A 27,513-nucleotide genomic window follows, 5' to 3' on the forward strand; every position below is an offset into this window, starting at 1 on the left:
ACCCGGTCCCGGATTGCCACGTCCCCAGGGAGAGGAAGGCCAGTTGTGCGCTCATCCCCTCCCTGAAAACGGGTCTGGACGTAGGCATCCCTGCTGGTGCAGGATGATGCAGTCACAGGATCGGGGACAGGATTACACACAGGCACCTCCGCGGCGGCCTGTGCTGCCTCCTGTCCCTGCCCCTGCACTGCACCACTAGCACCAGTGGAATCCCCACCTCCAGACCCTGTGTGTGTCCATTCCACGGCCGCCGCCTCCACCAAACCCCCACCATCCTGGATTACTCCATGCCATCTTCCTCCGTCAGACCCTGTGGGGTCTCAGCTGCCCCTTCTGCTGCCGACGAGTCTACCTCTGCCTCTTGGACATATCCTCAGCAGCTGCGGCTTGGGACGCGGCACCAGACTCCTCACTCTCACTCTCCGACGAGATGACAACGTGGGAGGAGAGCCGGGCCTTGCGTCTCCGGCTGGTGGTGCGATCCCTGTCGCTTTGCTCCACAGCACCCTCTCCGCCCTCTTCATCAGTTGACTCTGCAGACAGGGAGAGATGGAATACAGGCATCAGGGCACTGTACAATGGACTGATGCACACATGACTGTTTCACATGAGTGGCAGTGTAAAACTACAGACATGGCATTGCACTCCCCAACACACACATCATTTCAACTCACACACATGAGCAAATCAACAGGAATATTGCACAAGGCAGCACCATCAATACACAAACAGCACGAGCAGCCGAAGGTGAGCCTGACGTCACATGAAACACGGGGAGTGCACAACACATGCACACATGCCAACAGACTTACATGCATGTGTACATCTCCACCAACTGTCACAGTGATGAGATCGCCATCCATGTCACATCTCGCATTCAGCCTTCTACATGTCAGTGTCACATGCATCCATGTTGCATCACAGTTGCACACTTGTCAAATACACCCACATGCACATGTGCATAGTGCAGATCCATGCAGCATGAACCAGCCTCCATGTGTGACACCACAACCATGCCACAGTACATACTCATAATTAATTACATATGTGCACCCACACATACATTTGCACAGCATGCTTACCAACACATACACCATCGATGTGTTTCACACTTGATAGGAATCACATGTGGCAGGTTCACGTCCCTGTACATACCCAGCCATACATGTCCCTACAAAGACATATGTGCAACCTGCACAGTCCTGGCACACCACAACACGCACAGCGTCCAATCAGTATGCATGTACACTTACCGCTCGACTCCAGACGGGTCTGCTCCTCAAGGACCTGGACGTGGAGCGCTGGGCGTATGCGTTCCAGGACCCTCATCTGGTTGTCGGTTAGGTGGACCCGGCACCTCTTGGCATCTGCTGCCTTCAAGAGGGGCCGGGCCTTGTTGAGGGACCTGGACCTGAAGTCCTCCCAGCGCTTCCGGACATGTTTGATCTCGCGGACTGCCACCCCCTCCTCGTTGATGGCAGCCACGATGTCCATCCAGATCCTCTTCCGCCCTTCATTGTCGGCGCGCAAACTTCCAAGGAGGGCATCATACTGCCCCAGGACTTGCTCACCAGGACACCAACTTCCCTGGCACTGAAGCTGGTGGCCCTCTGCCTCTCTGGCGGGGGGTTGCCAGTGGTGCCAGATGGTGTTGTGTCCCACATGGCAACCCCAGAGGCAGGTGTGGGTGGGCAACTGGGTCCTGGGCTGTGGAGCGATGGTATCCCAGTCGGGAGTCTTCTGTTCCAGCAAGGGTGGTCACAGCAACTGCACCCCTGCAGATGGCTGACGTGCAGGCAGCAAATAGTAGGGCACGTGGGCAGCAGGCAGCAGCAGGTGGCAGGTGGGAGTGTGCTCAGGGTTCTGGGGGGCAGGAAAATGGCCTTCTGGGCAGGAGCGTGGTCTTCCGTGTGTTTTCACGTGGCCAGCTTGATACTGTCACGATCCTGCTCGCCTGCCACCCAGCACCGCTACATGCGCCTCTTCCTTTATTTCCTTGTTTTACCGCTGCAGTTTTGGACTACTCTAATTGCATGTTCCATTCCGGATTTTGGATTAAACCAGCAGATGCATTCCGGGACATGTATGCTGTCCAAAAGGCAGAGGGCTGGAGGAGGCCTATTGAATACAATTGTTTGCAGTAAGCTACCAAGAGCTGCAGAGGGCCTAATTGAACACAGCTGCCAGAGTCTGCAATCGGCTCCACCCTGCTGGCTGGGAGGGTCCTTGTGAGCTCTCTTTGAACAGAAGCAGCAGCCTACTGAAGCCAGGGCTGGGCTTAATAGAACACAGCTGCCAGAGTCTGCAATCGGCTCCACCCTGCTGGCCTGCTGGCTGGGAGGGTCCTTGTGAGCTCTCTTTGAACAGAAGCAGCAGCCTACTGAAGCCAGGGCTGGGCTTAATAGAACACAGCTGCCAGAGTCTGCAATCAGCTCCACCCTGCTCGCCTACTGGCTGGGAGGGCCTTTATAAGCTCACTCTGAACAGAGGCAGTTGTCAGTCAACTGCTTCCACGGGGAGTTCTTGCTTGGGCTCCTGTTTCCAGTTTTCTTTGACCTTTCCTGGGAATCCTCTTTTGGCGAATTGATTCCTGTTGCTGTTTATTCTTGCAGCTTCCTCTCCAGTCTGCTGCAGCCCTTTCATGGGAATCCTCTTTTGGCGAATTGATTCCTGTTGCTGTTTATTCTTGCAGCTTCCTCTCCAGTCTGCTGCAGCCCTTTCATGGGAATCCTCTTTTTGCGAATTGATTCCTGTTGCTGTTTATTCTTGCAGCTTCCTCTCCAGTCTGCTGCAGCCTTCCGCCCTGCTCCTTTGGGCTTCCACCTGACGGCTCTGCTGTCCTCCGCTGCCTTCCGCCCAGCTACTCTGGGCTCCTACCTGGCAGCTCTGCAATACTTCGCTGCCTTCCGCCCTGCTCCTCTGGGCTCCTACCTGGCGGCTCTGCCGCATTCCGCTGCCTTCCGCCCAGCTCCTCTGGGCTTCCACCTGACGGCTCTGCCGTACTCCGCTGTCTTCCGCCCTGCTCCTCTGGGCTCCCGCCTGACGGCTTTGCCGCACTCCACTGCCTTCGGCCCTTCTCTTCTGGGCTTCCCTGTCTGGCAGCCTTGCCACACTTCTCTGCATTCTGCCCTGTTCCTCTGGGCTCTTTGTCTTGCTTCCTGCCTGTTCCAACTTCTGATATTCTATCCTGTCCTGTACCTGGTTATTTCTTTCAACGCTGCTTTCTACTTATATACATCTTGGTCCACTGTGATGCCTCCACTTAAATCCGTTTAACAGTGTGACTCTGGGTTGGTCTCCGTTCCGATCAGATAAGGGAAGACTTCTGTTGCCATCACCAAATCCATTGAAGTCGTACCTGTCTCAGTTTATGGTCTTTCAGGTTTACCCTTGCACTGAGTACAACAGTTTCCTCGGCACGCCTAAGTCATGACGTTGCTGTATGACTGTTGTTAAGAGTAATCTGCTGGTACCTATCCCAAGGGCTTTCCTAATCCGTGGAGAACCCTTATCATATTCCAGTACACCCTTATTTCTGATCAATCCATGTTGCCCAGTATACTTGCTTGTCTTTGCATTTTCTCTGTCTCTTTGTTTACAGCCTGCTCCTGCTGCCCCTGTGAATACCTGTTTCACCTTTAATCTGTTATATGCTAGCATTGTCTCCGGAATCTCCCTTATTCCACTTTCATGCAGTGAGAGATAGCCACTGTCCTGTGCTCTCCGCACACACTCCTGACAGATACAGAGTGATTTGGCATGTGAGAAAAGTGCACGTCAGCGTGTAATTTGAGGAAAGGCCCTTAGCGCGTAAGCGCATCTGTGACGTTACGCGCGCGTGCGCTTCCCACAACACAGGTGCATTGTGAATGAGCACGTGAGAATAATGCACGTCAATGTGCTATTGTAGGAAAGGCCCTTAGCGTGTAAGCCGTAAGTGACGTGACGCGCGCGGGCGTTTCCCTCAGCACGGGTTAAAGGTGAGCGGGTCCCGGAAGTTCGCTGTATGTGCCTTTCATGGAGACCGATGTGTGTGTTGTTACTTTGTGGTGTTTCGCGCACCATCACTACTTCACAGCTATCAAGGAATTCTCTTCTTTTGGCGGGGATATTGGCTACGCATTTTTTTCATTATCACGCTAGTCTGACGGTGAGTTGCGCACGCTATTTTTCCCACTCGGGTGCCCCTGTGTATAGCGTACCCGTTTTTGAGGTCATAGTAGCCTGCGTGTCCCACGCGTATGTGTTTGTTGTGTCCCTGGGTGCCACTGCGTACTGTAGGAGGTTAATTCCACACACGTGGGCTACCGGGGTGCGTGCCCGGTTTTACTGCAGTTTTGGGGTGCCTGAGCGTTGCGTGACCCGTCACTTTGTCACCGGGGTCACATACACCCTTGCAGGTGCAGGGGTGCGTATAACATCTTGTATCCCATCCCCCTTCACACCAATTGCCCAGGACAATTGTAGTGTACACCTCCCATTGGCACTTCTCCATCTGTGCCGGCACCACTCCATCTGTGCCATGGTTGGGAGGCCACCAAAGGTGAGGGGCGCCTCAGCTGGGCATACTCCTCGTGTCGGGCATGGTCAGGGACGTGGCCGGGGTGACCAGGGAGTAGGGGGACTCCAGGCTGCCCAGGGTGGCTGCAGAGTGGGAAGAGGCAGGGGTGCGGCAGCTCTGGGCGATGTTGAGCCACGTGTTGGTGCAGTCATGCCACCACCGCCTGCGGCTCCAGGAGATGCAGTTCTTGCATCTGACACTGGCGCCCGTCGTACCCGGCAGTCCGTTTCATCAACTGCCACAGGCCCAAGGGCAGTGGTAGCTGCAGGTGCAGCTGTGGACACCACCACCCAGGCTAAGGGTCTGCAAGCGCAGGCTGCGTTGGCACTTGGAGAGTCACTGGAAGATTTCCAACAGGTCAGGAGGAACACCGTAGGTGCATGCAGGGCTGCCCTGACCGAGACACGTGTCCCTGGGGCAGCAATGTCATCTGCTGCCCCGACCAGCCGGGTTTTGGCAAGTGCAGGGGCAGATGCAGCCAACAACAACCCGGCTGTGAGTCTACCAACCAGGACAGTCGTGGTCAATGACCCTGGCACAGCGGATGTTGCTGCACAGGGTCCATTCCAAGGCACCCAGCAGCCACTGACGCAAGTCAGGCCTTCGGTCGTCCTTCAACCTGCCACTCCCTTGGTTCAATCCACCGGTCCTTCTGGCCATACTGATCAGGGCGGCATTCGCCAGCCAGGGTGCGCACCACAATCCAAGAGGAGGAAGGTTGCATCTGCAGCACAGGCTGGGACCCCAGACACAGCCACAGCCTCCTGCACGTCAAGGAAGAAGCCTTTCTGCAACCAGGAACTGGACTCCCTTGTGGACTACATGCAGGCCCACAGACGTGACATGCTAGTGGGGCCGAACTGTCATACTATGGCTGCCCATCGGTATACCCACTGGAAGCATGTTGCAGATAATGTGAGTGCATTCGGCCATGAGGTGCGCACAGCTGCCGAGTGCAAGAAGCGTTGGAATGACCTCAAACGCAGCACTAAGGCCAAGCGTGCCTCTAATTACAGCATGACTCTGGTGACTGGCGGTGGGCCACCACCTGAGGAGGATGACCTCACTCCGCACGAGGCACTCTTGCGGAGTTCATACCACAAGAATTTGTCTAAGGAGTGGGAGAGATGCAGGACTTTGATGCCGAGTCCAGTGAGTGTTGTTGCATGTATGTCCAGCCCATGTGTGTTTTGCCTGGGTGATGTGTTGTGCGTGACTGCCACTACATGCTATGTGTACTTGGTTCTCATTTGCTAGTCAAGCAATGCTTCACTGATGTATGCTTGCTATGCAGGATGGTGGACATGTAGAGCAGACGGGGACTGTCCTCATCACCACACTTGCACCCTACTCACATGTTAGTCACCCAGATGCCCCTCCGGTCCATGTTCCTGCTCTCTGGCCCTTCTGCATGTAGCCAGGGTGGTTTTCCTCTCAGCACTGGGACTACATCATTGCATGACTGACATGCATGTGTCCTCTGCCAGCATGGGGGTACTTCACATAGGCATGCCCCTTTGCCCAGCCACCACCCCTGAACCGCAATTACACCATTGCACTATTGTGCATCATTTTGGCGTACTGCAATGGCCTGTTCAAGCCTCCTGTGTACATGCTGACTTCCACCAGCCAACCTGCCAGACATATGCAGTGGGGTACATCCTCTGCCCTTCATGCAGGGTGTATCAGTTGGACTGTGCAGATGGCAGATACTCCGCAGGGACATAAGTGCCCATTCATGCTCCATGTGCATTCCATGCATGCCCCTATGTGTCCTTACCTGGATGATCATTGTAGTACGTGTCTTGTATGAGCAATATTTCATGGGATTTCTACAGCCATCCCATGCCCACTCTGGCCCTGTCCTGCATCACACACATGTTTAGGGTGTCAGTCTGCGTGGGGCACAGTCCTTCCCCAGTTTCAGGCCCACTGACTTTGTCCAACTGGTGTAGGGGCTTTTGCACACTTGGGTGTACTACTGAGGGTACGTCATGTGTCCTGCTTACTGTCCCATCATCATCTGCTGTGTTGTCAGTTGACTCAGATGATGCCATTGATGCTAGTCAACACTGTCTGCCAGTACACAGGTCTCTGTTCAGCCTTTTGCTACCAAGCAAGGCATCCCTGCATTTTCACTGAGGGTGGTGGGTGGGCTTTGCTTGTAGCCATGCAACCCATTGCATGCACATTGCACGTGATGCCTGAACTAGCCCTTCCACTGGCTTCACGATTTTTGATACACATCATGAAGTACTTGTTCATGTAGATAGTAACGTACACATGTTCTGCACTGCATCAACCCGCTTCTGAGCCGTGTAACACCGTTCTACATGCCTACTCAGTGATGCAATGTCAAATTGACCAGGCATGCATGGCAGGTTCTGTTTTGTGTGCGACATGTCTGCTTCATCTGTTAGCTGTCTGTGTGATGTCTGTGTATGTGTGTCATGTGCTTCTGACATGTGTACTAATATTTTTTTCTCTTCACTTTTCAGGTGATGACGCAATGGAGCCAGAGGATGGTGTTGTCATGCCAGGCACAGGGTTGTTATCACAACCACAACCCGGCACAAGTGGGGGTCGTGGGGTGGTAGACCACGAGAACCCACGTGCGCTCCAGTCCATCTTGTCTTTGGCTGGCTATGAGTCCAGCCCAGATGACCACTCTGACAGCCATGTTGAGTTGGAGGTGCATCAAGTCCATACGTCAGGGGTGAGTGATTCTGATGTGGACACTTTCTGTCCGCGACACCTGCACTGAGGGGCCGGACAGTGGTTGGACCTCTGCCTGTGGTGGATCGGGACGCAGGGTCACCCTCCACACCAGACGCTGATGTGCCTGGGGCATCACGTAGACGGGGGCATGTAGTCGTGGAGCCGCGGACGGTGCCAACCCAACGAGGACGCACAGTCCTTGGGTCCCGCAGGTGTCAAGCCCAGCAACTCAGTGGCCACGCGCCACCGAGGTATACTGAGTGGGAGCAAGACAGGACTGCCAATTCAGAACGTCAGGGGGCAGCACTTGATAACATTGCTGCAAGCATGGAACGTGTGGCCCAATCCGTGCTCCCCCCCCCCCCTGCTAGGCAGGTGCTTCTCCAGCGGCAGGCGGCGCAGTCCACGGCCCGCTCGCTCAGGCTGGGCATGGCGGCCTCTGACAGGGCACGCCAGGCTGAAATGTCTGAGTCAAGCAATTAATGCTCACGCAAAGGCACACATGGCGGCCCTGAGGGCTGAGTCTCAGTCCCTCAGATCCACTCTGGATGCCCTCTTGACATCCCAGAGGGTGCGGTCAGAGGATAGGATTGAGCAGCTTGAGCGTACCATCTCGGCTGAGCTACATGCTTGCCGGGAGGTGCATCAGTTGTCCAGCCAGACCACGCAGGAAGAACTCCGTGCTACACGTGTTACCTTGCAAGAGGAAGCACATGTATCACGGGAGGTTCTGCATTCAGACCTGCGTGTCATTGCCACACAGAACCAAGCTCACCCATCCGGCAGACTTGCTGCCGACGAGGGGCAAGCTGCGCCTAGGCGTGGTCAGGCTCCTGTGCCACGTCATCCTTTACAGGATGAGGCAGACTCAGACGGATTATCTTCCACACAGGTCGTGGTGTGCAGGCGTTCAGCCTATGGAGGTTTTTTTTTGTCTCGACATCATCGCATGTGGGTGTTGAGGTGCACCCTGTACCTCCCCCTCCTGGGTGCCCCCTCGGGTCATATGTGGCCATTTTTGATTTTTCCTTTTAGTTTAGTTAGTTAATATTAAGTATTTGATAGTTATTTTAATTAGGTTATGTAGGTTGTTCATTGTCAGTTTAATTAGTTAATATAGTTTAATAGTGTTTGTCTATTGTGCATTCATGTGACGGTGTGGTGCTTTGTGGCTTTTGAAAGCATCCACTGTCTGTTCGAGCTGGGCCCTTCAAGCTTGTCTTGTGTATGTGTTTGCAGCTTGGCGTCCTGACTCACATAGGCCACTCCTGCTTCCCTTATCCATGGGCTCGCTAGGATGGTTCGGTGTTACAAAATATTTCGCAAGGGCTTTGGACTTCCTTAATTACTGTGGTCTGTCTGCTGCTGTTCTACTTGTGTTAACACCCCTAGTGGGGATTGGTTGCCTTTCATCCACCCCATGTCTGTAATGAATTTAGGTGAGTATGTGATTGATTTCTCCATTAATTGATGTGGATTGTGATGTATGTTATTTTCTTGCCTGTATATGTGCTTGATGCACTTCATGCCGTAGACAGTAGCCTGCAACCTTGGCCTGTCAAAGTGACACTGATGTTGGGAGGAGTTTGGATGTAGCTCTGTAACCTTGGCCAGTGACAACCAGCATGTAGACACACACACAGGGAACTGTCAAGCCGTATTAATTCATTTCATGCCCTTTCTGCAGGAAGATGAGCCTCCAGACTACCTTTGCCAGCAGACACAGGGGCGACTAATACAGAGAACTGGGCACGTTCTGTGGTGCAGACGTGTGGATGTGTGCGCAAGCAGATGCACAGGGCTTGTGCTCAGACGTCCGACAGAAGCAGACGTGTTTCCAGGAGATCCTGGCAAGGTGAGCAACACAAGGGCCCACACCACAGACTACCTTCCACCAGGCCACTTGCACATGGATGCTAAGTGGCACCATTGCTGTGGAGCTTTGCCAGGCATTGTTGGAGAAGCACACAGTACAGCTGACCTGCGTTGAGGGCCAAATGCCAAGTGCCTTTACTAGTTGTCAGGGGCACACGCAGGGGCCATCAAACTATCCTCGAGTACCCCCTGCTCCATTGAAGCAGAGTAATTAGGGTAGTAGCGTTCCTGGCCAGAAACTGATACAGCGCACAGGGACAACCAGCGAGGCTCAGACTTGTGGTAAGTGCATGTCATTTGCATGTGCAAATTGCCACGTGCACTACCTACTTAAATCTGCGGTGGCCAGAACGCAACTTGTACTGAAGTTGCACCTTGCTATACGCGTCTAGCAGCTCACCCAGGGACCATTGTATAATGTCTGATTCTTGACCCATTGGTCTTCCATTTTCCGCGCGGCAATATGCGCCGGCATTACTGCATTGACCGTGTATGTACCATCGGTGGCCCAAGCTAACGTATGGGTGCATAGCAGCAGACATGGGAGTTTGTTTGTGGAGATGTCACATTAGTTTGGGGCATGGATGGATGGGTGTGTGTGTGTGTTGTAAACACACGTTCAGATTAGTAACTCACGCTCTCTTTGCAGCATTGAAGTGCTCCTGTTACCGGACCTGAGAGTGCGCAGGCAGGAGGCCAGCACTCACCCCAGAGATAAGTGTCTCTTTGGCTTTCATTTGACTGATTTGGTAAAATGTGCATGATGAACATGTTTTCTCTGATTGAGTATGTGTTTTTGTGATTAGTTGTATTTTGCCTACTTTACCTTGCAAATCCAAATCCACTCTCCTGCCCCTCTTTCCGGTTATCCTGAATACCAATGCCTGTCCATGCAACATATCCCTGAACCTCCTTCCCCGCCGGGGTCTCAGAGGCCTGTGTTAGTTTGACATTGCAGGCACCCAGACCACAGAGGGGGGGGTTGGTTTGTGCCACTCCTGCGCCTGGACACCGGAGCTGTGACAGTACCCATCAGTTGTTGCATCATCATTGTATGTTATGTACCGTGAATGGTACCCATCCTGTTGGACCATTGTTCAACTGTGCTACCTTGGTTGTTCCATCATTGTGCTGTACACGTGCTTTGACATTTCCTGCTACCTCAAGTCATCTACTGGAGACTCTTCCAGGGTTTTTGGTGCCTACAGCCTTTTTCACTGGTTTGTGGGTTTGCCTACTTGGAGTTCTGTGATTTGGCATTTTTACCAGTCAAGGTGGCATCTGAGGGGGCTAAACCCTATTTACACGCAAGCTGGAACATGGAGCCCTGCGGGGTAGGGTGATCCTGTAGCCAGGTAGACTTGAAGGAAGAAGGCTACATACCCCAGAGACAGTTGTTCAGAAGGTCACAGTGATGTGTAAGTGAGGGACTTTTGTTGTTGGACAGTTGGCTTGGCTTACAGTGTTTTGGGCACTCTGACATTGTAATTGTAGGGTACTATGTACATGATGTGTTGTGCTGCTCAATGCCTGTTCCTGTGTTGTCTTTACTTTTCAGGTGTCAGGGGATTGGTGTGGTTTGACATGCTGGGGTGTTCACATGGCCAATGTTCACATGTGATGTGCACATGACACTGAGGGTCATTTGATTTCACATGCATATATTGAGTGCATGTCCCTAATGACACACACAGTTGCACAATGATCTACCACACGTACATCCACCCTTCCATGGCCACAGGTGCACACAGATTGCATTTTCAGGCCTGCGGTGTCCATGAAGCACATGATCTATTGCCTTTTGGGTACCCTGTACATGCGTCATTTGGTTGTAGATTTCATTAGTTTTTTTCATGTGATGCTCAAGGTGTATCTGCAGCACAATGGCTGCTCAAAGTGCTGTGTGCTGTGCAGAGTGTTGCAGGAGATAACACATAGCACACGGGTTCGGGAGTTTGGATTTTGCCATGCCCAATGTGCATGTGAATGGGCATTCAGTGTTGTGTTCATGCTACGACTGTTGGAAAGCATTTGTCTGACTTTGTATGTGTGGGAGGTTGTTGGTCAGTCATTTCATCTGATTCCATCTCGGGCATCATTGTCTCATGCCAGTTTTCATTTATGACATGTCTCTTTGTATATTATTGGTCATGTGTTTGTCTTTTGCTATTGCATGCCATGTCATTGTGTAGCAGACAAGGGTGATGTGGTTTGGCGGGGTTTGGGTGACATACCAGGGATTGTGATGGACGGTTTTGCATTGATGTGTGATAAACACCTTGCATGTGTTCCTTTTGGTCACACAGGATTGGTTATTTTTAAGTAGCTTGGGATACACACAATGTGGCACTTCAGTGGGAACATTCTCAGGGGGGTATGGTTATGACAGTTGACTGTCTCTTTGTCATCATCGATTGTCACCTGGTATGTGCCAGGACTGTGTGCACTCCGCAGGGGTGGGAGTTTAGGTGAAAAATGTGGCTACAAGCTGGGTCCGGGCTGCCTCGCCACATGCCCAGTCCCCTCCCATGGGCAGCGCCTGTGTCTGTGGTTGGGGATGTGGGGACACCACCATGTCCACCGGTACCTCCCGCCGTGTTGCAACATTGTGCAGGACACATGCTGCCACAATGATCTTGCACACTACTGGGGAGGGGCATACAGTAGCTGCCCACCAGAGTGGTCAAGGGAGCGGAAGCTTGACTTGAGCACTCCGAATGTGCGCTCCACTATGGCCCTGGTTGCAATATGGGCATGGTTGTATCTTACCTGGGGTGGTGTGGTGGGGTTCCGGATTGGCGTCATCATGTGGTTGCTCAGAGGGTAGGCACTGTCCCTTGGGGAGGTGATAATAGTTGAGATTATTAGGGTTTGGGTATTTGTCTGTGTGTGACGTGCATGCATGTGCACAGGCATTTGTACTCACCTAGGAGCCATGTGTCGCTATGCTGCCCAGCTTCCAGGGCCCGGCTTAGGGCAGACATTCTGTATATGAAACTGTCATGGGTGGAGCCAGGGTAGTTTGCATAGACAGGGGTGATGATTCCTTTAGCATCGCATACAACCTGCATGTTGATGGAATGCCAGTGCTTGCGGTTTCGATAGATGTGCTCAGTGGCCCTAGGTGGACGTAGGGCCACATGGGTGCAATCTATGGCACCAAGCACTTTGGGGAAGTGTGCCACCCTGTAAAAGCCCTGGACCACGGCCTGCCTTTCTGCTGGTGTTCTGGGCATGTATAGCCGGTCAAGTGGCACAGCAAGTAGAGCGCTCGCTTTGACACCCGTGCAGAGCCTGTTAACGCAGGTTCGAATCCCGGCAGGGCCAAGCTCAGCCTTTCATCCTTCCGAGGTCGATACATGAGCACCACACACCGTGGGTAATAATAAGCAGCGCTCAGATACCTGAGGGTTCGTAGCGCTATATAAATGCCTAATTATTATTATTATTATATGTGCCTGCGGACTGAGGGGCGTGCAGTGATGATTGCCAACACCTGGTGTAGGCAGTGTGACTGCGTGGCCTGAGATCCCCCCGCCCCCCACTATGGCAGTGGTCCGCTGAAATAACCCTGTGGCCAAAAAATGCAGGACATTGAGCACCTTCTCCAAGGGGCTCAATGCTTGGGAGCACAGGATGGGGGAAGTAAGGTCATCTTCCCACTCCCTGATGAGGTCTAGGATGATATGAGGTGGAAACCTATACTTGCCATAGACGTGGTCGTCAGGCATCCCAGAAAGGCTGGTCCGGGGTAAAAAAATGCGGGCCCTGGCTATTCTCCTCCTCCTGCGGTGTCCCACGATCAGTGCTGCGACAAATGGGGCATTTATCCTAACTGTATATACGTGTTTGTTGTTTGCGCACTTTTATCCTGTGCGCGGGGACGCTTCCACCTGCCTTTGTGTGGCGAACGCGTTGACGCCTATGTGCGTCTTTTGTCGTGCTTGGGTTTCCCGTATTCTAATCCATGAATACGGGTTGTTCGCGTGCGTGTGGGCGTTTCGTGCATTTCCCTGTAGTACTTTCCCAGTTACGACTTCTTTTTCACACGTTGTTCCCTAAACCGCGTGTTACGCCCCGTGTCCCGCCCCCTTTTTGGTGTGTGCGCGGACGTTGTGCGCTTTCCCTGTGCGCGTCGCGCACAGCGTTGGGGATGTTGCAATGACGTGTGCGCCACGCACAGGTTTGGCGCACATCCTGAGAAAAACACGCGCAGGGACTTCGATGAATCGCACGCATGCGCTTCCTTTTTCATGCTTGCGCCACTTTTTTCGGCGCACGTTTGTTCCATGAATCGGCCCCTTATTGTGCACTTGCTTATTATTTATTTTAAATGCCCGCATCCTGGTTTCTCTGAAGATGTCCTGGACCTGTTGCCAGATTCATGGATGTGGACACTTTTAAAAAGTTAATGTTTGGTACAAACTGAACACTGTATCGAGCAGTAGCAGGAAGTATAAAGCAGAGGATGCCCCTGTGCTTGTTTGCCGTGGGAGACTCCCCACTATTCACCATTTGCATGACCAGTTTTGGAAATCATGCGATTTTGCAGATTGCACCAGGACTTCATAATGCATAGGCAGTTTAGAGGCCAAGCCGTAGAAGGGAGCAGTAGTATGTTGAAAAGCAGGATGCATGCAGCCACCCCCAGCACGTTTACTGTGCAGACTAGTGATTTCCCTTTTCTCTTGGGGTAAATACCAAGATTAACGCTCCTCTTTCATGGCCTTGGAACAGGCTGTGCGTTTGTATCAGTTGAAGAGAAATAACCTTATTGGTGAACTCACAAATGGTTGGCTAGTCTTGTCTTGAAGCAAAGGGTGACATTTTTCATGAACAAATTATCATGGCTGATGTATCCTCTTGAGATCGCGGACATGCACAGAAGTAACCTTTCTGAAAACTAATATTTCATGTGTCTTTTTTTAAACATTTACTTTATTAGGGTTGTTTTAAGTTAAACAAGTAGCTAGGCATGTGCAATGCATTCCTCTAAGGTCGAAACTGAAATAGTATCTCCAATAGGAAAGATTTCCTCTATTGTAATGTAATAGAGCGTACACTTAACTTTAAAGTATCCTGCCTCTTCCTATGCATGGATGCTATATTATTGTGGTGGGACTTCCAATTGTTGAGGTTCATTGCCTAGAGATATTACACATAATGGAGGAATGCAGAGATAAAACATACTCCAGTTCCAATGTTGGCTTCTAATGTCCTACTCCAATGTGGGTTCCCTGTAATTAATTACAAACCTTGTGCTTCACAAATCTCTGATGCTGACAACAGTATGTTAAAGAATCAATCCAATAGTTGGAATTTTAATTTATCAGAGCATCACATATGTTCATTCTTTGTATATTGCTCAATGAAAATGTACCCGTCGTCATTATGTTACTGTTTTATATAATATGACAATAGTCCCTTGAAATAGTGTGCAACTGCAAAGTCTTTGTGTTTTACCTTTATAGACATTGATGAGTGCAAACATTCAACTGCCATCTGCGGGACAGCGCGTTGCCGAAATCACCTAAGCTCATATTCATGTCATTGCAATAATGGATACAAGTATAACGAACTCGTAAAAGCTTGTGAAGGTATGCATTCAAGTTTATTTTCCTTTTTGACAGTCACTGTTCTCTTCTTACAATCGCATACAAGACTAAACGATTGGGCCTGAGATTTTCTATGCATTATTGAGTGTTTTCTTGTTACACCTAACACTGCTTTGATTCAATGTCTGCACCTAGTAAGGGTTATCAGATTTCTACACTTGCATGTCAATATCTCTATTTCAAAAGCTGTTGTATTTGTATTTATTGGAGAAAGCTGAGAAACATGTTGATCAAAAATATTTTATTTAGGGCAATCATTGGCACAAGCTGTCCCATTTGGGTGTCTAAAAAACTTGAATTGATGGGAATAGAATATAACAGAAATCTTGGGGGAGAGGACTTTTATAAATTAAAGTACAGGACTCCTATTGGGATGCAAGGAAAATATTACAGAGTATGGTAGAACCATTATCAAGAGGCGATAGGATCAGGGGAGTCGCAGGCTGTCCCAGGGCATGTGGCGGAAGCCAGAACCAACCCAGAGACTGATCTGGAATCAATGCAAAGCAGCACAGAATTTTGACATCTGCAGCACTATTCCAAAGTGAATGCTGGGGTGGGGAGAGAATCCACAGGAGAACTGAATTAGTTGCTTTTGTCTTAAACTAGAATGTCATAGGAGGGTGGCACCATTTAGTCAAAGGCCACAGCAAAGTGTGAGGGGGGGGCAGAGGAAGAGGCACATAGTTGATGCCTTTATCTGTAAAAGAGTCTTACTTTGGGGCGTGGCCTGGAGCACCAGCGATGAGGCAGCTCCTCTGATGGCCTCCGCTCGGATCTGCGGCTCAGCGATAATTTTACCCGTTTCCAGCTAAGTTCGTTGGTCGCGATGGGGAGCTTTCACCTGCTGTGGTCCTAGGCAGCGGATGGCAGCGTTTTGAGGGCATAACGCCTTTGCTAACGGCGAAAACGCGATGGGGAGCGCAAAGGCCTGCTTCGTAACACGACCTAAAATGGCCGCCGCATCCTCGCGACCAGCTCCAGGCTGGCGGCTAGCTGCCGTCGTCTGCCCCTGAGACGTGTATGAAGCTCATCCCGCCCGACACCCTGCACCGGAGCGTCTCCCCCCCCCTGTGCCTGGTCCTCGACGGTGCGAGGCCTGCTGCCGGGGCCCCTGTGATCACCCGACTCGCTGGGATTGCTCTCTCTGCGGACCCTCCACCCTCGTCTTCCTGGGGCGCCCCTGCCCACTTTCTGCCCGTGATCCCGGCTCGAGTGAGAGCCACACACTTCGCCCGGTTGAGATTGGCGGCCCTCAGCTCCACCTAAGCACCCTCTTCGATTCCTGGGGCGCCCCTGCCCATCTTCGGCCTGCTGCTCTCGGGGGTGGGGCCCTGCCTCCCCCGGCTACCATCGAAGGCCTACTCGTTGCAGCGTGGCCCCGGCTCGGGGGTCGGCCACGCACAGGTGAGGTGGGCTGCCCCTCAGCCCTGCCCCAGCAACACCCCCCCGGCCAGCCTTCACTCCGGAGGCCCTCCATCTCCAGCTACAGCGTGGCCCCGATTTGAGCAACACACACTGCCCTGGGACGACTTTGTCTCTTCTGGCCTCTCTGCTACCGGCTCTCTGCCCCCCCTCCCCTGGGGTTACCTCGAGGCCTACCACAACACCCCCTCTGGGCGCCTAATATCCCCGCCGGGAGGGCCCTCAAGCTCCACCTACTCCGACCCCACACGGAGTGTGTCCCCCCCCCTGCGACTTCCTGGGGTGCCCCTGCCCACGTCTGCTCACCACCGGCCGGAGGTGCCGACCGCCACCTTCCTAGGCGGACGCCCAGCTCGCTGGACTGCCCAACTCTGGGGAACTGTTCTATTTCACGAGAAGCTGGAGTCTTAACCTGTCCGCTCCACCGCCTGGGATCCTCTGGCCTTGCCCACCCTGCACATCTATTTTGGCCGCCCCCCTCAACCGCCTGCAAAACGAGAACTCGGGAGTCGGGAACTCGGGAGCGATGGCCAAAGCACTAAAGCCTCCTAAATCAGCCGACGTCTCTGCTATGCTGCAGGCCTCTGGGAAGGGTGGGAAGGCGGACCCCCTCAAGCTCACCCCCCAGAAAACTTCTCAGGGTGGCGGAACACTCACAACTAAGGAGGATCTTCAGGCTTTCATGAGCGATATTAAATCTGAATTCAGAGCCTGCATGTCGGAACTCACCGCCAAATTGGAACAGACCGAACAAAGAGTCGCCGGCATCGAACTGAGGGTTGGCGAGGTCGAGGACCTGACCACGGACCACTCCGCCTCACTGACGGAAATTCAACGCACCGTCCAATCGCTGGTGGCAAGAACCGAAATCCTCGAACATAAACAGGAGGACTTGGAGAACCGCTCCCGCCGCAACAACCTACGTCTTTGCGGGGTGCCCGTCTCGATCTCTGATCAGGAGCTCCCGGAATACGTTGGCACCTTCTTCCAGTCCCTCCTGCCAGACCTGAACGAGACTCAACTGCTGCTGGATCGGACCCACAGACTGAGCCCTCGCCGGGGGGTCGATACGGACCCCCCCCCCCGGATGTGATCACTAGGGTCCACTTCTACACCACCAAGGAGGACATAGCAGCGATTGGCCGCTCTAAGGACGAGCTCTCATTTCAGGGAATCCCGATGCAGATCTTCCAGGACCTCTCCCCGCTGACTCTTCAAAAGCGCAGAATGCTCCGGCCTCTGTCACTCTTTCTTCAGGATCAGCAGATCGGTTATCGATGGCTCTTTCTTACGGCCCTACAGTTCTCGTACAAGGGCACTCAGCGCACCATCAGCCACCTCGACGATGCGACGTCAATCCTCCGGCCGGACTCCCCAGAGACGTTAGACCTCTCCACTATGGGCCGATCAAGCCCAGCCTCAGAAGCAACCTCCCCAAAACCGAAACGGACCCCATGGTCTAGAGTGCAGAGAAATCGCAAACCCAAATGACACGCCTTGACGCCTGCACTGGAACCATGACCCTGGAATGGCACTAAGCTTCACATCTTGCCGCGGATCCGACGCGGTCGATAACCCCCTCCAAGGCGGATGACACCACTTTAGCCTTGGAGAGACTTTCAAACATGTTGGTGCTGTCGAATGACAGCCATGTTGCCTAGGGGACATGTCGATAGTTCTAAATCGGCCCCCCTGGCCGCACTTTGGTCCTCCCGTTGGAGGTCGCTTTTGAATGTGTTTTCTCCCGTTGGAGACCAGTTAGACCAGTTTAAAAAACCCTCGACCACAGGAGACTCCAACTCAAACATGCTCTCACGTCCATGGCTGACCTAACTCCCCCACAACCCCTTTTCCCCCAGCAAGAAGATCGCCTGGACCAACCCCCTCACTTGAAACTCAAGTTCACCTCCTTGAACGTTAGTGGCCTGAACTCCCCCCCCAAAGAGGAAATCGACCCTTCAGAGGCTACAAGACAACGGGTCGTCGATCGCTTTTTTGCAAGAGACGCACCTGATCCCGGCGGACTTTTCACGCCTGCAAAGCAAACTCTTCACACTACAATTCCTCGCCTCTAACGGCACTAAGAAGGGGGGCACCGCTATTTTATTCGCAAAAGACCTGAAGCCTCAGATTCTTGACTCACTACAGTGCCAGGAGGGTTGCTTTATTGCAGTCAAATGCTCCATCCATGGCCAGCTCTACACCCTCATCTCGGTGGACGCCCGAACGAATATCAGGAGAGCTTCTACCAGGATCTGGAGGTCTTTCTCATCCCATTCATCGAGGGCATGTCATGGGAGGAGACTTTAACAACCATGCTCCAGCTACTCTGACCCTGCGGTCTCATGACCCAGACCCCCCTCTGCGCCGCCGGTGGTGCCTCTATGACCCTATCCTGGGAGGCATGGCAGTGAGGGACTCAATCGCCAACTCCATTAGGAACTTTTTTGTTGAAAACCGGGACGAGGACACTTCCCCGGCTAACACCTGGGACGCCATGAAGGCGGTCCTCAGAGGCGAGCTGATTGCCCAGGGAGCCGTATACCACAAAAGGAAGAGGGAGTCGCGCAACGCTTTGGAAGCAGCAGTCCGAGAGGCTGAGGCTACACATAATAGGAAGGGCTGGGCCCCTAAATCCTACAGGATCCTGCAAATGGCCAGGAAACGGCTGGAAGCCCACTATGCTGAGGCTATGGCGAATCTGCTAACCAAGACTAAGCAATGGTACTACGCTCACAACAACAAGGCCAACAAGCTCCTGGTTAGCAAACTGGCGAAGGCGAAGAGCAGGAATACTATCTTAGGCCTTCATGATCCGCAGGGGGTGATCCACTACGCTGACCATGAGAAAATACGCTTGGCAACAGCCCACCGCCTGGAAATAATGACGGCAGCCCCGAGAGATCCAATTGAGCAGCACTCATACATCCAAGAGGCGACCCTACCACACCTGACCCAGACGGCCGGGGAAGACCTGGAAGCCCTGATTACAATCGAGGAGGTGGAGGCGGCCATTAAGAGCTTAAAACCCAGAGCCCCGGGCCCGGACCGGTTTTACACTTGCTTCTACAAAATCTTCAGGCCCCACTGGCCCGCCTCTTCAACTCCTTCGTGGCCACTGGCACTGTCACCCCAACGATGCAAGAATCTATTACAGTCCTTATCCCCAAGCCCGGGAAAGAACCTCTCGATATCGGCTCATATAGACCCGTTGCGTTGCTAAATTTGGACGCCAACATATACTCAAGTCTTGGCCAACCGTCTGGCACCTATCCTCCCTAATATCATAGACCCGGATCAAACAGGCTTTATAAACCACAGGTCGACGAAAGACAACATCCGCAGGGCCCTGGATCTCATTGAAATCGCCACTCGGGATTCCCAACAGCTAGCCCTATTGGCATTGGACGCAACTAAAGCGTTCAACAAGGTGGACTGGTCTTATCTGCGCCTCACTCTGGGGGCCTTTGGCTTTGGTCCGACCTTTCAGAAAATGATCCTGGTGAACTACCAGTCCCCCAGGACGAGGCTGAGAGTCAACGGCTGCCTGTCGGACCCAATTTCCCTCACGTGTGGAACGAGGCAGGGATGTCCTCTATCCCCTCTGCTTTTCGCTTTGGCCATGGAGCCGCTGGCTCAACGAGTCCGGAAGAACCCCCGAATCAGTGGCCTATGCACCGGCTCTGCGCAACATAAAGTGGCCCTCTATGCGGATGATGTTTTGCTCACCATCACAAACATTGAGAGATCCATGAGCGAGGCTCTAACTGAAATCCACAACTTTGGGATGGTCTTGGGATTCGCGATTAACTATCAAAAGTCGGCGGCGCTGGGAGTGGGCATGACGCCAGCTGAACGGGAGGCTCTGGTGAAGAGGGGTCCGTTTCAATGGAGCATCAAATCGATCCCTTACTTGAGGGTTCATATCCCCGCACGCCCAACGGAAGTTTACCGAGCTAACTTCCCGCCACTCTTCGAGGAACTAGAAAAGGATCTGACCCACTGGCAACCCCAAGAGATCTCCCTCCTAGGCCGGATCACAGCGTGCAAAATGAACTTACTCCCACGCTTCCTCTATGCCTGTGCCGCCCTCCCGATCACCATTCCGCTTCCCCCCCCCTTGCAGCGGCTCCAAAGAAAGATGGTGGACTTTATCTGGAAGGGGAAGAAACCACGCATCCCGCGGAGAACAATGATTGCCAGCGTGAGATTGGGAGGCCTGGGGGTCCCCGACCTCCGCAAATACCACATGGCCGCACAGCTGGCCCACCTCCAGGCATGGGGACTTGCTACGGGTCGACCGAAATGGGTGGAGATCGGACAATCCTGCCTCTCTCTTCCCCTTCGCTTCCTCCCGTTCTTACCCACAGCTTTACGCCGCAGCTGGCCGGGCACTCTCACAGCTACAAAACATACAATTAAGGCCTGGGAGTGGGCCCGCCGGCACCGGGGCGTCCCAGGAGACCTGAATTTGCTCTCCCCAATCTTCCTCAACCCAGCTTTCTCCCCCGGGTCCCGTCCCCAAAACTTCAGAAACTGGGTCGCAGGGGGCCTCACCACTTTAGGACAACTTTTTGAAGGGGACTCCCCCCTAACCTTTGAACGATGCAAGATGACTTTTCAGTCAGCGGAAACGGATAGGTACTCCTACGCTCAGCTCAGACACTGGTGCTCTCACCCACAGACCCGAGCGGCGGCCACAAGACCCCTTACCTCACTGGAACTGACGGTGAGCGACCTACCGGCCCTGGGGGAAATATCGACCTTGTATAGGCTGCTGCAGGAGGACCCCCTCCGGTCCAGGCCTTCCTACATGTCCCAATGGGAAACGGACCTCGGACACGCCATCGAGGACCAGACATGGGTAGACATTTGGACAAGAACGCAGACGTCTTCCCGCTGCAGGAGTGTGCCCATAAACTACTCCTGCGCTGGTATTACCCCCCTCTACACCTTCATCACTTCCAACCAGCACTAAACCCTCTGTGTTGGCGACTTTGCGGCCTCCCAGGTTCCTACTTCCACATGTGGTGGACCTGCCCCCGGGTGCAGGAGTTTTGGTCTCTCTGTCTAGCCACCATTAAAGACGTCACCCAGGCGATCATTCCGCTCACGCCCGAAGTGGTCCTTTTAGGGATTCCATTGCCAGGCTCATACCCGCGGTCGGGGAGAAGAGCGGCCCTGATATCCCAGTTTCTATTAGCGGCTAAGATCACGGTGGCCCGCACCTGGAAGTCCGCGGACAGACCCTTGATGGCCCTTTGCTGGGTCAAACTTTGGGATATTTTAATAGCTGAGAAAGTCACGGCAGCCAGGGCGGGACTGCTTCATCGTTTTCGGGATATCTGGGAACCAGTGCTAGAATATGACCGGAATTATCCGGCCCTGACCCACAAACCGCCCCTGATCGCAAGGGCCCTTCACGCTATGGAGGACCCACCAGTGCCGCCGAGCCAGTCTGACTAAAGCCGAGAACTATGCTTGCCGGGGAGGGTGCGGGGTGGGTGACGTGGACTCTGGGTTACATGACCTGAGATACTATATGTAATGTTCTTGTATAATCTCTCCTGTGTGTCGAATGATAAACAAATTTGAAAAAAAAAGAGTCTTACTTTGCACATGACCACGTTGGGGGGCTCCTAGGGCTGCAAGGGCAAGAACAGGATGAGGAGTGTGGGCCCTCGCCAGACAGGGGTCAAAATGATGGCATGGCTGGGCCCCTAGGTTTGAGTGAAGGCCACCAGAGTGTAGGATGTCTTCCCGAGTGGGAAATGTATGCCCAGACTTGGGCCTCGTGCCTGTTTGGCCTAGAGACCCAAGCTACTCCTCACTGATGAGGCCCAACAAGGCTGACACATGTTTGGGGATGCTTGTGGTCTCGTGAAGTAGAGATGTGACCAAGCAGTTTGGGCTGGACTGCCCATTTTGGGGTGGGACCAAGCTTGATTTGCATATGGTCTTTCCCCTTTTGTAATGGCTTGGCAGGCGTAGAAAGATGGTCTGGAGGGTTTCCCAGAGCAATGCCAGAGGTTAGGATTAATTCCTAACCTTCCAGCCATCAACTCTTTTTTGTTTTGCGTATCTTTGGAGTGTGCACAGCAGGAGTATAGACATATGCAATATGTAGATGCAAGTTATTAAGTTACTTACTCCAGAGGTCAGCACTGATGGCTTTTTAACCACTGAACATTTGGGAAAGGCGTGTATGTTTGGCAGAGCACAGTTGCAAAAAGTACATTTAATTTGTCTTTACAAAAAAGAAAAATACACACAATTGGTTAACTCAGGAATACACATTTGCAGAAGGCATTTTGTAACAACTGTAATAACAAACAAAAATCCCAAGCATCCCCCCAGACAGAATTTAAGCATGTTGCTCAGTCTCAGGGTTTGGATTGTCCCTGCACACTTCTATCAACATGTTAGGATGCTTGTTGTGGCTGGGGATTTTCTTAGCTGAGTCCTGGTGCTTGGCATGGTCCGGGTCGATATCTTTGTCCTGAAAGGATGAGATGTCTGCCGCCTAACACCTACATGGAAAGACCTTTATGGTGCCCCAGGTTCCCTAAGGGTTTCCCAATTGCCAACAGCAAAAGGTATTCATTCATGCTGTACGCAGGGGATAATTCACCCCTCCTCCCCAAAAAAAACCCTGGGCTTTAGGGCTTAGGATAACTTTTTTTTCTTTTGGGTTGTGGTCTTGCTACTCACTCCATGGTCTGGCTTTCGGCAATGTTTCATTTTTACAATAGCACCAAGCTTCTCCAGCATGGGGTCTGGCATGGATTCACATGCTCATGAATATTCCCCATCGTCAGGCTGGGAATCCTCGGTAAAGAAAAAATCAGTATCAGTTTCGTTTCTGATCTGTCTTTCTTAGTAGTAACCAATCACTGGTCTCTGGATCATACTGCCCCCAGCCAATGACTGCCCTCTCCCTAAACCCCTCCCCTGGCAACCATCCTCAGATTTCTACCGCACGTTCAAGTGCTGGGAGTCCTCGTGCTATAGCTCTCGAGCTTTTACTGCATTTTGTGTTTTTTCAAGGAGTTGAATCTCATTTGTTCGGTCAATTGAGCCTCAAGGTCCACCGTTTCTACTTCCAATCAACAGGGACCCGTTTCGGAATTTTCTACGCCCCTCAAGGGCGTAGGTTCGTCGAGTTACGCTTCTTGGAGGATTCCAGAAGATCTGAGGCCTCCCTCGTGGACATGGCCCAGGACAAGGGAAGCTCGACACCCGGATCCAAGCTGTTCAAGAACTGCCCTGGATGCGGATTACAGAATGTTTTCAAGGAGGATGAGCATTCGAGATGTCTCTACTGCCTTCACGAAGACAAAACGCACGTGGAAAAGGACTGTGCGTTTTGCAAGAACTTGTCGGAACGGACTATGATGGATCGTCGGATCCGCCTCGCCAGCTCGCTGGAGAAGGGCCCAGCAGGTGAGAAGAAGACGTCTAAGCGGTCTTCTAAGTCCTGTGAGGGTGCCCCGGCGACGGGGGCCCAACAGAAGGCAAAGCACTGCGAGTCCGCGGGCACCGGGAGCGCCGAAGTGTCGGGCTCCTCGGCTGCCAGGCAGGGCGCACTTTCACTGACGTCATCAACCACGAGCCAACGCTCTGGCTCAGGGAAGAGAAAATCCGAGAACCCGGCTAAGCTTCTGGAGAGGCCCCGGTCGATCTCAAAGGAATCAGCCGAGGGGGAGCGAGGCGGTGACACTTCCCCCAAGGTGAAGGCCTCAAGCGTGCCCAAGGTGGTGAAGGCCTTGATTAACCCATCTAATGCCTCTATCGAGGGAGTCGCGGCGGCCCTGGCGAAGCCTGTGGAGGCTACCCCAGTGGAGGCGACCTCGGGGCCCAGAGTTTCCCTGCCACCACAGAGGGAATCCTCTTTTCAGCCCATCGACAAAACCCCCGTGAAGACCCCAGTGGAAAAAGTGTGGAGGGCAGTGGCCATTACGGACACGGATACAGCTTCTGAGGAGGCGCTGGTTGAAGTCGTGAAGGGCCTCAACAAGAGGTTCAAGGAGGTCCGGTCCCACGGGAGGAACACAGAGGAGGCAGACGAAGAGAGTGACAGTGGCGCCGGCGCGACTCCCGTGGAGGAGGAGCAACCATTGCACCCGTCACAACCAGTGCCCGAGCCTCAGGACAACTCGGTGGCCATTTTGATGGCAATCCAAACCTTATGCATGGAGATAAGGACGCGGTTGCCTCTAACCCCAACGGATGGCCCAGCAGAACCGGTCCCGTCGGGAAGGCCTCCAAACAAGCAGAGGAGAGTTCATCCCCCCGACCTTGCCAGCCCTTGCGGCCCGCTCAGACTTCATCTCCTTCCCCTGATCCTAGGGATGACCAGGGGAATAGATAACGGCCACGACAGGGACGGATGAGGACGTTGGTGACAACCGATGGGCCTTCCATCACCACTCCCTCGGGCCTCCACACCCGTCGAAATTGGCTCCTTCCACGCCATGATTGCCAGGGCATCCGCGCTTTTCCAGCTCTGCCCCGAAGGCATCGGTACGAGAAGAAGTACCGGGTCCCCGATTCCGTCCCTTCATGCCTTAGGGCACAGCCGACCCCGGATTTGGTCGTCTCAGCGGTGGCCATGAAGAAAGCGGTGGGGGTGACGGCCTCAACTTCAACCTCCCCACCTCACGGCGAGGGAAAGAAACTGGACGCCATGGGACGACGAGTCCTCTTGTCTGCCGCGACGACAATTAAGGCGGCCAACGCCCTAGCGATTGTGGCCCTGCTACGACGGGGAGCTGTGGTACAAGATCGCTCCCCTGCTGGACTTCCTATCGGACGACAAGAGGGCGGAAGCCCTGGAGATCCTGCAGGAAGGTGAGGTGGCGTTGGACCACGCCATAACGGTGGCCACGGACATCGTTGACACCGGGTTCCGCCAGTTGGGCAACGCCCCTTTTGGACCTCCTGGTCCTTGTCTCAACGGGCTTACATTCCGTACTACTTCCAACATGGCCGTCCAGAGCTGAAGACCTTGCTCACTCCATGCGCTGAACGCGGCATGATCTATTTATAGACCACGCCTTCCGTGGCTCCGCGCATCTCAATGCTATTGCAGAGTAGCCCAGAGGTGTGTTCGTAGCTCGCTGTATTGTTTCCTTTGTCCCAGTGCTATTACCCGCTCCTGTCCCTTTCCCCCTTCCTGGTTCTGAGCATTTCTAGCCTTTCCCAGACTCCCGGATTCCTGGACTCCGCGATCTCGGAACTAAACGCAACCTGGAACCAGACGAGACTCAAGCAGCTCTGTTCAAGACCAGGAGCGTTCACAAGAAGGCAGCGATCGAAGACACCGGCAAACACCGGACCCAGGTGAGAAGGGGGGAACTCCTTGACAGTTTGAGACGCCACCTGATCAAACCTAAAAACGAGATGGAAGCCGCCGTGCAGGACTTAATGCGACGCATGCAAGAATTATCATCCGAGGTTCAAAATCTTAAGGCGAAAAACGCTGCGGTCAAACAATTGGTCTTATCCTGGGATTCTGCTACAAAGGAGGGTGCCCTGTTGGGCGGTATTGTTGATAAGTATGATGGTTTGGCAAAAACACTTCGCGGATTCCTGAATTCATGCCTGGTCCACTTTACCTTTAAGCTCTATTATTTCTCGACTCCTAGGGCTAAGGTGGGTTTCATCATATCCCACCTTTCCGGCAACGCCTTAACTTGGGCAACACCCCTTGTTAACTCCGGCGATGCCCTCCTAGACGATTATGATGGGTTCATACAGGCCCTTAAAGGCATGTTTGACCGTCCAGAGCAGGTCTATACTGCCCAAGAACGCTTGCTGGACTTTCAACAGGGCTCCCAAGATATGCTCACTTATGTGACCAGATTTAAACAATTGGCCAAGGAAGCAGACTGGTCCTCTAAGGCTAGTTTTACCCTGTTCAGGAGAGGCCTAAACAATGAGATCAAGGATGAACTGGCCTGGGTGGCCAGACCAAATTCATTCCAAGCACTAATGGACCTGGCCTTGCAAATAGACTTTCACATCCAGGAAAGGAAGGCTGAAAGGAAGAAATCCAAGGGAAAGCCACCCAAGACGTCCTTTGAGAGCACAGCCAGAACGGACGCAAACCCAAGTCCAGCCCCAGAACCTGAACCCATGCAAATTGGAGCCTTTCGTGGACCCATATCACCTCAAGAAAGATTGAGAAGGATCCATACGGGTTTGTGTATGTATTGTGCTTCAGACAAACATTTGGTCAGGGAATGTCCTCTGGCACCTCCTCGGCCTTCGGGAAACGCTAGCTCCCCATCTTAACTGGAGCAAAGATTCGGGAGAGAGATGTTTGCTCCACATCAATTCCATCCTTGAACTCTCCTGGACAAAACAGTTTGGTGATACTACAGGCCTTCCTGTCGCCCTCCAAAGACAAGACCTATCCCATTCTGGCCTTGGTGGACTGCGGAGCTATGGGAATTTTCATTGATTAAGACTGGGTTGTTAGTCATCATATTCCGTACGAGACACGAAACACCATGCAGCCGGTGGAAGCAATTGACGGAAGACCCCTCTCTTCAGGACCCATAAGCCTGCAGACTAGAGATCCAACTTTCCATAAACCATCATCAAGAGCGGATTACATTCAACATCATTAAGTCAGCCCATTACCCTATGGTTTTGGGAATGCCCTGGTTACAAAAGCACAATCCGTATATCAATTGGACAGCAGGATCATTATTCCTGGGCTCAGAGTTTTGTATGTCCCACTGTCTATCCCTGGACCCCTCCTCGGTAACTTCTAAAGAACCACCAAGAGACCAAGAAACACCACTCATGGTTTCCAATACCATACAAGTTCCAGAGGCCTATTGGGGATATGCTGATGTATTTTCTACTGCCATAGTCCAAGCCTTACCCCCTCACAGGCCCGAAGACTGTGCCATAGATACGGTTCCCTCAGCTGTAATTCCCTTAGGCAGAATGTTCATTCTTTCCGAACCCGAGAAAAAGGCCCTTCGGGAATACCTAGACACTAATCTTGAAAACGGCACCATAAAACCCTCAATCTCCAGCGGGTGCTTCGTTGCTCTTCGTTCCCAAGAAGGATATCAAGGAACTCAGACCTTGCCTCGACTATAGAGGCTTAAATCAATGCACCCTCAAGGATCGGTACCCACTGCCCCTGATCTCGGATATCCTGGAAGCTGTGAGAGGAGCCGTAATAATCACCAAATTGGATTTCAGGGGTGCCTACCATTTGATCCGTATCCGGGAAGGAGACGAGTGGAAGACCGCCTTTAGAACACCCTTTGGCCACTACGAGTACCTGGTCATGCCCTT

The 27,513-nt window shown here is 52.9% G+C and overlaps 1 protein-coding gene across 2 annotated transcripts in view; it reads left to right on the forward strand.

Moving 5' to 3' along the window:
• GAS6 (growth arrest specific 6) overlaps positions 1–27,513 on the forward strand; it is a 975,360-nt gene that overhangs the window by 591,242 nt on the left and 356,605 nt on the right. For both annotated transcript variants that reach the window (XM_069637123.1, XM_069637124.1), the window contains one exon: positions 14,626–14,751. In XM_069637123.1, the coding sequence (XP_069493224.1) occupies positions 14,626–14,751 (126 nt within the window). The remainder of the gene's footprint in view (positions 1–14,625; positions 14,752–27,513) is intronic.

The sequence above is a fragment of the Ambystoma mexicanum genome, chromosome 7p (genome assembly GCF_040938575.1).
Source record: "Ambystoma mexicanum isolate Mex_15411 chromosome 7p, UKY_AmexF1_1, whole genome shotgun sequence".
NCBI lineage: Eukaryota > Metazoa > Chordata > Amphibia > Caudata > Ambystomatidae > Ambystoma > Ambystoma mexicanum.